Here is a 12063-nt window from a genome sequence, read left to right on the forward strand (position 1 = left end):
TTCTCGCTTTTCTAGGGTGCGCCTCCACTAGGCCCTAATGATTAGGGTGCAGCTCTTCGCACATGGCCTACCGGAAATAGCTCGTACCGAGTAGCAGCTTGGACGAAGCTGGTCGAAACGTTTGACATTGCAGCCTCAAATCGGAAAACCTTCTCGTTTACGACAGAACCGAATACGTTCCTTTTTCTTATGGAAACAATAAAATCTTGAAAATGTCGGAGCAGCAGAAGCCACTGTCGTTTCAAAGATACAGTGTAAACGTGACTGAGGATGATCGAATTTTGGACTCGCTTATATGTATACGTACATGTATTTATCAAACGATCCCCGACGATGTGTTAACTCTTTAAATACATCTGCACGATGTCAACGTTATTTCATCGCGTGCCATTGGGAAAAAAAGCCGGTCGAACAAGTTTTGTAATTCGTACAAAAGGTCAAGTGAAGAAGGCTGTAGCCGAAAATGAGAAAGGGGCCGCGTTTCGCTGAAATACTAAGATTTCTTTGTCTCCTGCAGGTATGCCCGATGCACGACAGGTGCACAGCGAGGGGAAAAACGATACCTGAACCGGCTGAAAAGTTTCCCTCGTGCAAGCCAAATACGTCGCGCTTAAAATAGCAGCCGATATTCGAAGTTTACACTTCGTGGAAAACTCTTTTGCTACGCGTATATCCCCTCGACATTTTTAATTTCGAAGGGAAAAATAATCACGTTCGTGCAAGACTCGCTTCGTTTGCAAGGAATTAAACTATAATTTTTATGAATTTTTACTCCGAAAAAAATATTCTTTCAATGAAATTCAATCGTATCGTTTCTATGATCTTTTATTTATATCGCTTACAGTGTGTTCATATAGAATGCTAAAATGCTGAAATAATCTAGAACGGGGCGTGCTTTCTGTTCTCTCGCATGAGGTGCAAGGCTCGTAAGAATTCCCGATAGTTAATTTCTAAGCGATTACCTCTTTCGATGGAGAAACATTTGTGCACAACGTCCAACTCTTTGGGACTTATCAAGTGTAACATACGTCGAATGGAAAGGGCTTTAATCAAGCACTCTTTCGAAATTGTACCAATGTTTTCCTTGTCGAAGTCCTGCAACGAAAAAAATCATAATTATATATTATTAATTTTCAAGTTTAAGTAAGTATCTAATTCAATATCTGCCTAATATATAATATAATATAATATATATTATAATATATAATATATTAATATATATTAATATATAATATATAATATATAATATAATTATAATATAATTTTATATTATTAATTTTCATGTTTAAGTAAAAGTATCTAATTCAATATCTGCCTGCAATATTCTGCGCTACATACATATAGCAAACGTACAGTACGTGTACAAATATTTTTCATACTTGTACCGACCTTGAACAATTCTTCAAGATTCGGTTCCTGCATCATAGCCAACTTGCTGACCGCAGCCGTGGCCATATGTCTCTCCTCGAAGTTCAAAAATGTTTTTCGAGAAGCTTCCGATGGGACATGTTGCACGGGCACCAAGAGAGGTGCTCGTTCTAGGCTTCCCATGGCAACAGCTTCCTCAACAGCATCCCCGAATTTCACATAATCGACGTAATTCGATCTTTAAAATCACAAACCCTTTAACAAATCGTATCTTCACGTTCGAATTGTCTCGATGTTATATTTTTGTAGATTGAGAAAAAAATATAATAAATATAAATAAAAATTAACAAAATAACAGCGGTTTCATCGCGGTTTGTACGTAGATTTTTATAGATTGAAATGAGAATCGTTGTACCTTAAGGGTGATTTAAAAACGTCCGACAGCGTCTTTAGTTCTGTGCAAGTTAAATTACACCGTAATTGATCGATCCCTTGCGCAAACTGTGTCCTTCTTATAACAAGTTCATTGTGAGGATCGTATTGGCGCATGAATTCGGTAACCTTTGCACAACAAAAAGAAACATGCGTAACGTTAATACAATTAAATAAAAGATAAAAAGTGCGCTCGCATTTAAAATTGTTTTGTAGCTCTGAACAAAATTTTTTTCTTATTTCCAGCTTTATAAAACAGAGTCCGAGAATTAGATTTTGCAAAAAGATCAACGATCCATCCGTAAAATTCTATCAAAACATATCGCGATTTTTCGTAACTTCGAAATATGAATATACAAAGTTACTTTGATTCTTTCTCGCACAACTTTCGCTTTGATTTTAGCCAGGATTAGAACAATATTTGTTTCGTCCGCGTCGACTTCGGGTGGCGGCCTTTCGGCGTTCAGTCTCTTTTTCTCTTCCAGCACAGAATTGTACAGAGGTTCTTCGATCGGTTTCGCTTCGATCTCCTTCAACAACCATATATAATTGAATCCTAAATCATCGTTGTATCGTCGCTCCAACGCGAATTCCTCCTCTTGAGAAAGTAAAACCGCCGCGGTATTTAAAACTTGACGTAACTGGGACCGTGACACGTGGCCCTTATTGTTCCTAAGGGTAGTTAAAAAAAAGATAAGCTCCATTTCAAATTCTTAATTCGAAATTTTAATTTAAATAACAATAAATATGTAAATCAAGATCGTGATTTTAGGTGAAACACCCTATACATCGAAATTGGAAATTTGGCATTCTGGAAAAGTTTTTCGACAGTTGCCGGAGGGTGATAAATTTGGCTAAACAATTAGGAGTCGAAAGGGACGTTGTACGTCTCTTCTTCTGCAGACACTATATACAAGCAGAAAGTGAAACCGTAGTCACACCGTGACTGCACGTTAACGGTCAAACTGCGTCCCCTTGCATTATAGGGGAGAAGTCCCATCTTAACCGCATCGCCCTTCAACTTTTCGGGCCTGCTAAGCCTTGTCAAATCTTACTGCGACCCGCTACCTAGCTGGTAAATAGCTGTTAATCCATGCTGAAAAATCCGTGCTTAATATTAATCGGTCCAAGCTCGAAAATCCATATAAAACGACCAGAAAAATTATATGCTATATTTTAGAATTTAGAATTATATGCTATATTTTTCGATCTTCGAATCTATGGTGGATTCGGTCGTGAAATAAATTTGTCAACGTTTCTGTGGACTTTTCAGTTTCTCATCCGTTCTGTCGTGTAAAACCATCTTGGGACGAAACAAGCGACAGAGAAATCGTTGCCGTCGTATTTTACAAAATTTGAAGGCCGTGCAAACGACAACGACACTTTGGTGATGGAAGCATTAGATAACTCACTCCGTATACCTGAAACTTTCAAGCTAAGGTCGGATACGCCCGCATCTGTGGCGGGTCTGTCGAGAGGGAAGAATTTAGGAATTCAAGTTATGTTTGCGTGGGTTCTTGGAACTCTCCCCCGCGTGGGTCCACGGGTAGGCAACCTTGGAAGTTTCAGGGAGTAAAAATGGTACGCTTTCGTCCGCTCCCCGGGGACGGAGGTGTCTTTAGAAGATTTCCCCCGTGTTTAGAAAGAAAAAGGAACATTTAGGTCGTTTTAGAACTGCTGTGTTGCCTTACGGATAAGCCCACTAGAAAACCCAAGGCGAAGCGCTTTCTCTTCCTTTTTGTTCCTCCCCCTCCCTCTCTCTCTCTCTCTCTCTCTCTCTCTCTCTTTCTCTTTCCGCTACGATTCTGTCTCTGCACAGTAAACCGCCATAATCCGATGCTATCGTTCCACGCTTTCACCTAAGGACTTCATACTTGTAAAATAGAAGTTACATTTGTAAGATATGCTTCCGACCTTAATGTTTAATTCTTGGACAATCTTTTTAAAAGATCTGTACATTGTATTCTGATCCTAGTCTCGATAAGTTTTTTTACTTAACATTTGAAAAATGTCAATTTTTTAATCCTCGATAGGCGAATAGTTTCGGCTCGTAATAAAGCTTGCGTTGAAAACTGGTCTCTCATCGTTCGCGGGTTATTATACAGCTGATGTACATAATGCTGACTGTTATAACTCTTAGCTGTGTGTGTGTGTGTGACTAAATATAGAACTTTTTAAGATACCGAAGAACAGCGATTTCGATTCTAAATTATGCGTCTCGAGCATAACGGAGAAAGAGAAACGAAACTATTATACCTATCGTAATCCTTGAAAAACTGTTTTATCAATATTCTTCGTTCGTTAACACGGAATCGAATTTTTTGTAATACTTCTTCGCAAAGGTCTCTGGTGCTCGTTGCCTCGCATTGCCAATTCGACCCTCCTTTTCGGCTCAACTGTTCTATTTCAGTCGGTGGAGATTCAATTCTCAAATTTGGCAATTTGTCGAGCTCCTTGATGGTGAACACTAGATTCGAATGCAAAAATATATTTGAAAACTGAGAGAGCAATAAATGTCTACATATATAAATTTTAAATCCGACCAATACCGAACGATTTTTAACGATTTTTTTTAATAGTAAATACCTTGATCAATATCGTCGGCAAACGTACGCCAACACACACGGTCGATATCATTTGGATCTTTATAAACCGTCACAAGTGCATCAATTTCTGCTTCCGCAAGGTACAAACGTCCCAAAGTGGAAATCTGAAGGCCGTCTAGCCCTCTTTTAAACTGAGAAATCGTCACCTTCCCGACATTCAGAGGATCAAATCTCTGTCATTAACCATTTAATTTTAGTCAAACTAATCGAAAATTAATCGTATCCTATGAAGCTACGATGCTTCTGCAAAATATGTAGTGTCGTTTAGCCTCCTTAAGATGCAAATTATTTCATACATATACGTACATGATTTTATTTTTATTTTGCGTGAAAGATATCTAAGATAAAATTTGTTTTATTTTACATCGTTCAGTATTGTACATTACATACAATTAATTAAATAAGTAAATCAAATAAAAAGGTTTATACGTAGAGATTTTTTCAGGGAATTAGAATTTAAGAAAAAAGAAAATATTCCACACGACTAATCGCAACTATGCTAAACGAGAGGTGGCATAGACCTTGTAAAATTCAGAAATACGGATCCTATTCTCGAGAATGTGCCTCTGAATACGTTGAACAATTTCTTTTAAAGCCATGGTACTTTTGGATTCTTCCATCACCGGATGAAAAACTGATTGCTTCTTGAATACTTTGCTTGGTATCACTTTACCGATTTCCGGCCGTGGAAATTTTGGTAGTTCTGCCGTTATAATTCGACCAGGGAACTGATCTAGCATTTCCTTTCAAATAAATTGAAATAACGATTCATAACAATTCTGTTACAATTAAATTAAAAAAAGACGTACGCAACACATGTTTTTGCAAATCTTTATATTCTGTTAACGTATATTTAACATTCGATTCCAACAACTATAGGATAGAGTATACATAAATACCGCAATATTTAAAAAATGCATTTATTGAAAATATTGTCTCAAACTTTAATGAAACGCTCTACACGTTCAGGGTCCTCCTACATCTTAAATCAAAGTATAGGAGATACAAATAGAATTGTGTCTACCATGGAATGGTTATACAGAACCTTAGAATACGCATCAAGAAATACAACTCTCAACTAAAATAAATACAACGTTGTATAGTTTCAAGAAGAAAATTATAGCGAACGAATATTATTTATGTAATTTTAAATAAACATAATTATCTAAACATAGATAAACATAACTATATAAACATAATATCTAATTATCGGTATAAAGAAACATAATTTCATTTTACTTATTAACAAGTGAAACTAAAAAAGGAAAAGAATAGTTGTATCAAAAGGATCAACTTGATAAGGCTAATAAAGAGTTTTTACATTTCAGCTATGTAAAAACTGTTTTGTCTTCAACTGGCTATTTACCATGCTTGCAACTATAATATTTCACACCATTTACCATAGTGCATCTAGCATATTTAGTCAGCAGAGCATTAACATTTAGTTTATCCGTTGTCAAACACAACACGTAAGGTGTTATTTCTGTCCTTGTCCATTTGTTTTTTGCTTTAAAAAGTTGATTAAACCTTTCATCGATATTCTTTGATAAATTTGCTTCTGAAAAAGCTACTACTTCTTTCTTCAATATTGAATTGTTCCATTTTATAATAGCTACACCACCCAAATATTCTTCTTTCTGCTTCATTTTTTCTGGTGTACCGATACGCCATGACTGCATAAATTGTTCATACTCTGTGACTGGTGAAACAGTTAGAAGGACCTTTGCCAAACTTTTACAGCATTTATCTTCTATGTATCTGTAGAAAGGTGTTCCATCTTGCTTTGATTTACCACTTGCTTCTGCGTACGCTACAAACAAGGCATCAAATATTGACTTAGGTATAAGTTCCTTCAAGGCCTCGTATGTAGCTTCTTTATCCACTTCATCCAATTCCCAGCTATTTTCTTCATATATATCCAACATTGAAGTCAAACTTTGCATTTCTGCTTCGAATGATATTAGACGGTAGTAACCATCGATATTAGCTATAAGGTAATCGACGAATGCTCTGTTCAATTCGTTTTCACTGGCTTGTACCTCATTTCTTAATCTATCCCAATTGTACAAAAGCTCTTGAGGTATTGTAGATTCGTACTCCATTCCTTTGAAAGCAGTAGGTTCGAGTATGCTGAGCAATTTTTCAAACTTAGGCTTGCATTGTTCTACCTCGAAGTATGCATTAAAAATTCCTGAGATATCACAATTTCTCATTATTCTGTCATTTATTGCGGGTACATTGACATCCTTAAATAAGTTTAGATTTGGTAGTATCAAACAGGAATTAGAGGTTTCTATTTCTGTAACGCTGTAAGTTTTATTTCTTGTGCATAGCATCACAGAGTCGTTTTTAGTCCCCTGAAATGTTAAACTATCCCCTGCCTTGATAGTTTCTAACAAGTGCTCATCGAGTGCCAACAGCTTTGTATGTTTCTCTACGTTATCGTTAGCCGAGAAATATAATATTTGCGTTACATTTTGCAAATCTGACTCTTTGATAACGGCCAGCTTCAAAACTTGGCGTATTTCATCCAGCGTTCGTTCTTGTCCATTATTTGTAGTCAACATCGTGTGGTCCATGTGAAACTTTGTACGTTATATGAACAGGTTAGAACGATCCTATCAACCATGCAAAACTAATTGTAAGTGCTTAAAAGATAGAGTGTGTTGCGACGAATTTAAAAGCCATTTATTGAATTATTAAACTATGGTAGGTAAAAGAACTTTATTCAATACATGTATTTTATGATTTCTAAGAGAACGAAGCGACCAGCAGTCGCGCGCCAATTTCAATCTCGAAGAAAAAATATATAAACAAACTATAAATAGTACACCCAGAATTGACAATGTTTTTTTTTAATCAGTGACTACTCTATTTTCTTTTACTTTAATCATCTTTTGTGTACTTCTTTATATTACATGTTTATTTCAACTCACATTTGAACAGTATAATTTGCCTGCGACACGGGCGTCCCTCGCATTCACACTTTTCCCTGACTAGCCTAAACTGAAAAGTTTATGTGTAAGGATTTCGGGGAGCGTGCGGATGTGAGGGACGCCCTATGTTGCAGGCAAATGGTTGAAAATGGTCACACTTACACTTGCTCACACTACACGTAAGTATAAAAGATATGAATGAGGAGTTTCAGTTCTTTATCCTAATATACTAAATTAAAAAATTTTTAATGTAAGTGTTGACATATCAACAGTGTAAAAAGTGCTTGCACAAGCAAGTGAAAAATATAATACTTCTCCTATAGCTTCGTAAATAACGTTATATGATGCATTTACATACAAATCACTAAGGTAACAAAAATGTAGATAATAAATGCTGGACAACCCTTTGTATCATTACATTCAAATATACTGAATATAGTTCATTGCGTGGAATCGTATGTTAAATATAGTTCAAATTCTAAATATCAAGAATGAAAATTAATTAGAACACAGAAAAGTAATTATTTTTTAAAACTAAACATGTGAATTCTCTTTATGTTAATTTTTTATGTGTTTTAAATCAACATTACGCTACAATATAGCATAAAATAACAAATATGTGGTGTATTAATTCTGTAAAAACATATAAAATTTGTAACATTACTCCGCCAAGAGATAACATTCCATGTTTATCCAGATAAGATTGAACTTCATCAATTGCCTGCAAGAAGGCTATGTAATTGAGTGTATAGGCATCTTTGGCAAATCGTTTCATAAGTAAAGAATATTCAGCGCATGCAAGTACAATTCCTAGGAACATTAAAATTCGTCCAAAATGTGTGAATGTTACTGTACCAGCATTCTTTGAGATCTATGAACAACAATTTATTTTTACTATAGTAAGCATAAAAAGCATGAGGAAGATATTTTTAACATTTAACATACCATGGCCCATAAAATTTTATTTTATAATTATTAAAAGTAAGTAAGTAACAAAAACCAATCACTTTTAATATTCTCTAGATTTAGTGTTAATATATAATAGACACATAACAATATATATTCATGTAAAGTTTTGATGTTTATAATAAATCAAATATTTACAAATTAATATACCAAATATAGAGATAGATATATAAAGTGAAATAAAAATTCTATAAAATAGAGCTTAATAAAATTATTATTCTACTATATTCTGCTTAAACAAGTACACTGTAAATATAAAAACTACATTAAGTAAATATATATGTACATTTGCTACCGTATTTTTAGCATATAATTTTGACCATAGAATGTTATTTTTTTATAAAAACAAAGTATGTGATAGTTTATAAAAATAGATTAATGAAAAATTTTTAGTAAAAATAGTTTGTAGAAATAAATTTATTAAAAATGAATAAATATTGTTTTCCTTTCTAAATCATGGTTTCTGATCCATAATATAAAATCATTTTCCTTCCTCATGCATAAATTTCGAACAGGAAACTTGTACATATGACGCACCAATTCATAATCTTGGAAGTAGGGTCGTAAGATTAGCCGCCTTTTATTTACAAGAACAGCAATTTGTGTCAAGATAAGACATAATTTTCGATATTCTGTTGGACTTAAACGATTCACATGTTCGGGATCTTCCCATTCTAAGCCTGTTATTAGCGGCTTATTCTTATCAAATTCAGGTACTACAATAAAAGTAGCAATCATTTACAAAGGTTTGCAATAGATGCTGCAAGCAACTACGAGTGAATGTAGTGAAAGAAGAGGTAGAGGATTTTATGTGTATACAATAAGGTAAATTTTGCCCAAATGTTGCGTTCACTTAACGGTACTGGACCAGCTATAGCGGTCAACTACGAATTCCTTTCTTCTTAAACACGCTATAGTAGCGTGGAAATTTTCCACGAGAATTTTCGGCTACCTATTATTTACTGGCAACAGAAGCATACTATTAAAACGAGTGTATTTTTTAATGAAATATAATGCAAAATGTAGGGATTAACATGCACGAACAAACTACAAATGCTTGTTATCAATATCCTATCAGTATTAAAAAATTATCGTTAAAATCTGTACAAATATTTTGAGATCTTCGGTAAATCCGCTATTCACCGGAAGTCAGCAGCTCTCAACCTCTGCAGTGGTTGTTACAGCGATTGAAAACTATAACCATGGAACAACTGAGATTCTATCTCAAATCACTTTTCGTTTCCTTCATTTATTATAATATATTATTTATTTCTTTTTAATTAGTTTAATTTAGTTAAAAATACTCCTTCAGTATTTTGTTAACGATATAGGCATGCTAAAGAGCTGAACTACATATTACGAAAATCCACTTATATTTTAAATAATACTTCATTAAAAAACTCTCCCTTTAATAGTATATTTCTTTTATATTATAATGAGAATAATTCGTTATTAATCATATTGAAATGAGTAAATATGAATGTATTCAAAATGGAGTGATCGACATACGTGTAATACGATTAATAATACTCGAGAGTATAAACTCTTATTAAAATCACTTCAATTTATATAAATATAAATAAAGTATTCATACCATTGTCGTGAATAATTGTGCAAAACTGTGTATAAAGTATTCGGCCGTCCTGAACACGAAAATAATCTGCTAAATCACAAACTTCTTTTTCAGATAGACCAATATTATCTTTCAAAGGGCCAGCAAACACAGATATAAACTTGGACTCTGTATATTGATAACAATATTATACAATACTATATACAAATTACTTACTATAGGAAATTAAATAAAGCATATGCATATACAAAAAAATTTTAGTACAATATATATATAGTCATACCTGAAATTAAACAATTATTATCGGGATCTAAAGGTTTATAATAATCCCACAAGTTAAATCCCACGCGGAATATAGCAGCCCGTATTTTATTACAAGTCCGCCAGACATCCTGTAGCCTCAAAATCTACAAAGTACATTATGTTGGAGAGGGCAATTCAAGTTTCCTCATATGACTGTGGAGGGAAACAATTTTACCTTCTGTTCAGGCATTTTGACAATTTAAAGATGAACTTTTTGACGAAAGTTCTCTAAGAAAACAATTTTTTTTCTTGCGACAAGCTTCAAATTTAGTAATACTGGCAAGACTATATTAACAAATGAAGAACTGATACAAAATTACATATAAACAAAGAAGTTATTGTTTAACAGTACTTTACACAGATAATTACGTTAAAAGAAAATTGTTTGAATAAGAAAAACTGAGTAAAGGGGCAAGAATAATGAATTAGTTATTCTGCTAAATAATACAATGGAATAAAGTTCATACTATTCATTAGCAATAAAATTGAAAAAATAAAAGCATAAACGCCTTTTAATAATAAATAATAATATAACATGTAGATTAATCTTAATATAGATTAATTTTAATGTGAAATAAAAATAAATTACGTATCTCCACATCTAATAATATTCTTGCATCGCATGCCGCCTTCTACATCGATGACAGCGCCAACGTTAGCGTCTATAGAACAATGAGAATGCTGAATCAACTTAACCGTTTCCCGCTTTTAGTGGACATGATAATCGAACATCCTTTCTGTAATATAAGTAATTGATAAAAAGTGCTAAATAAATAGTAAAAATTAAAAAATGAAATTAGAAGAATTATTTATGGAAGATCTACAATGATGCTATATATAATATTTTATTGATTTCTTAGAAATCCATACGCATAGAATTCTGGGAAATGAAGCAACTGAATGAAGCTGGTTCATCGGCGAACTCCTATTGGCTGCCACGTACTACTCAACATTTGTTGCTAGTCTGATTGGCTCTTCGTTTTCGCTCCATTCCCCACGCCCAAAATTTTCGTATGCACCATTATATCCGCTGTTCCCCCTTGTGGAATTCCCAGCAGACATCGATTGGTGTTACAGGGCCGTATCAATGCCTCAAAATTTAGATTCTTTTCCCGTAATCTGATAATTAAATAAAATTCTTTATATTATTCAAACCAATGAATAAAAGCTTCATTTATTAAAAACAATTATGTAGATCCTTTTGAAATGTTATCAATGTATCTGATTGAAATAAATTTCGATTGTTAAAACTGATTGGCAACAAAAAGCGATATTTTTTATAGAATTTTGAGTTAACTTATCAAAATTGAAGATTTATGTATAAAATTATTGTTTCAGTGCAAGTACATAGTTTTTATCGTATTGTATAAGATAAATTGTAATGCTAAATACCTTTTATAACCCTACAAGGAATAATGCCATTCTAAATTGAAAAAAGATGCGTAAAATATAACCATATGTATTGTATAACTAATTATTGGTAACAAAGTTTCGATGAGTTTCCGTTTCAATAACAGAATAATTATCATCCTTTGTTAGACAAGTAAATTTTCTTTCCATTCAGTTACTAGGTTAGTTCAGTCGAGTGTGATAACAATGAATTACAACAACGCTTAATAGTATGCGACAATAAACATCTTACAATGATATTTAAAAATATAAAATAAGTTTCAGTAGCTTCTCTACAACAAATAACATCAAAATAGAAATAAAGAACGCGTACAAATTTAATCAAAGTAAAAATAATAAAAGCATTGCAATGTGTAGAAATTGAAATTTCGTCGATAATAAATTATATAACATTTACAGATAATTTAATTTGCAGATAATTTAAATAATAATTTGTACGATATCGTAAATACGTAATTACTAAAAATAA

The 12063-nt window shown here is 33.3% G+C and overlaps 2 protein-coding genes and 1 long non-coding RNA gene across 3 annotated transcripts; 1 reads left to right on the forward strand and 2 right to left on the reverse strand.

The window, feature by feature from the left end:
* Positions 1–809: 809 nt before the first annotated feature.
* LOC117229828 (uncharacterized) lies at positions 810–11317 on the reverse strand. Its single transcript, XM_033486650.2, has 13 exons — positions 11055–11317; positions 10360–10921; positions 10165–10288; positions 9903–10049; positions 8846–9024; positions 8007–8213; positions 4928–5149; positions 4387–4579; positions 4057–4267; positions 2166–2472; positions 1784–1929; positions 1390–1606; positions 810–1095 (listed from the first exon to the last, which is right to left on the reverse strand). The coding sequence occupies exons 2-13, from the start codon at positions 10372–10374 to the stop codon at positions 880–882; spliced, it is 2184 nt and encodes a 727-aa protein (XP_033342541.2). The 5' UTR covers positions 10375–10921; positions 11055–11317; the 3' UTR covers positions 810–879.
* LOC117229829 (sister chromatid cohesion protein DCC1) lies at positions 5224–7459 on the reverse strand. Its single transcript, XM_033486651.2, has 2 exons — positions 7343–7459; positions 5224–7024 (listed from the first exon to the last, which is right to left on the reverse strand). Exon 2 carries the CDS (start codon positions 6983–6985, stop codon positions 5765–5767), a length of 1221 nt encoding a protein of 406 aa, XP_033342542.2. The 5' UTR covers positions 6986–7024; positions 7343–7459; the 3' UTR covers positions 5224–5764.
* Positions 9019–10136, forward strand: LOC143258832 (uncharacterized). Its single transcript, XR_013032724.1, has 2 exons — positions 9019–9133; positions 9996–10136. It is a non-coding gene; the product is annotated as an uncharacterized LOC143258832 (long non-coding RNA).
* Positions 11318–12063: the final 746 nt, after the last annotated feature.

Source organism: Megalopta genalis, chromosome 2 (genome assembly GCF_051020955.1).
Source record: "Megalopta genalis isolate 19385.01 chromosome 2, iyMegGena1_principal, whole genome shotgun sequence".
Lineage (NCBI taxonomy): Eukaryota > Metazoa > Arthropoda > Insecta > Hymenoptera > Halictidae > Megalopta > Megalopta genalis.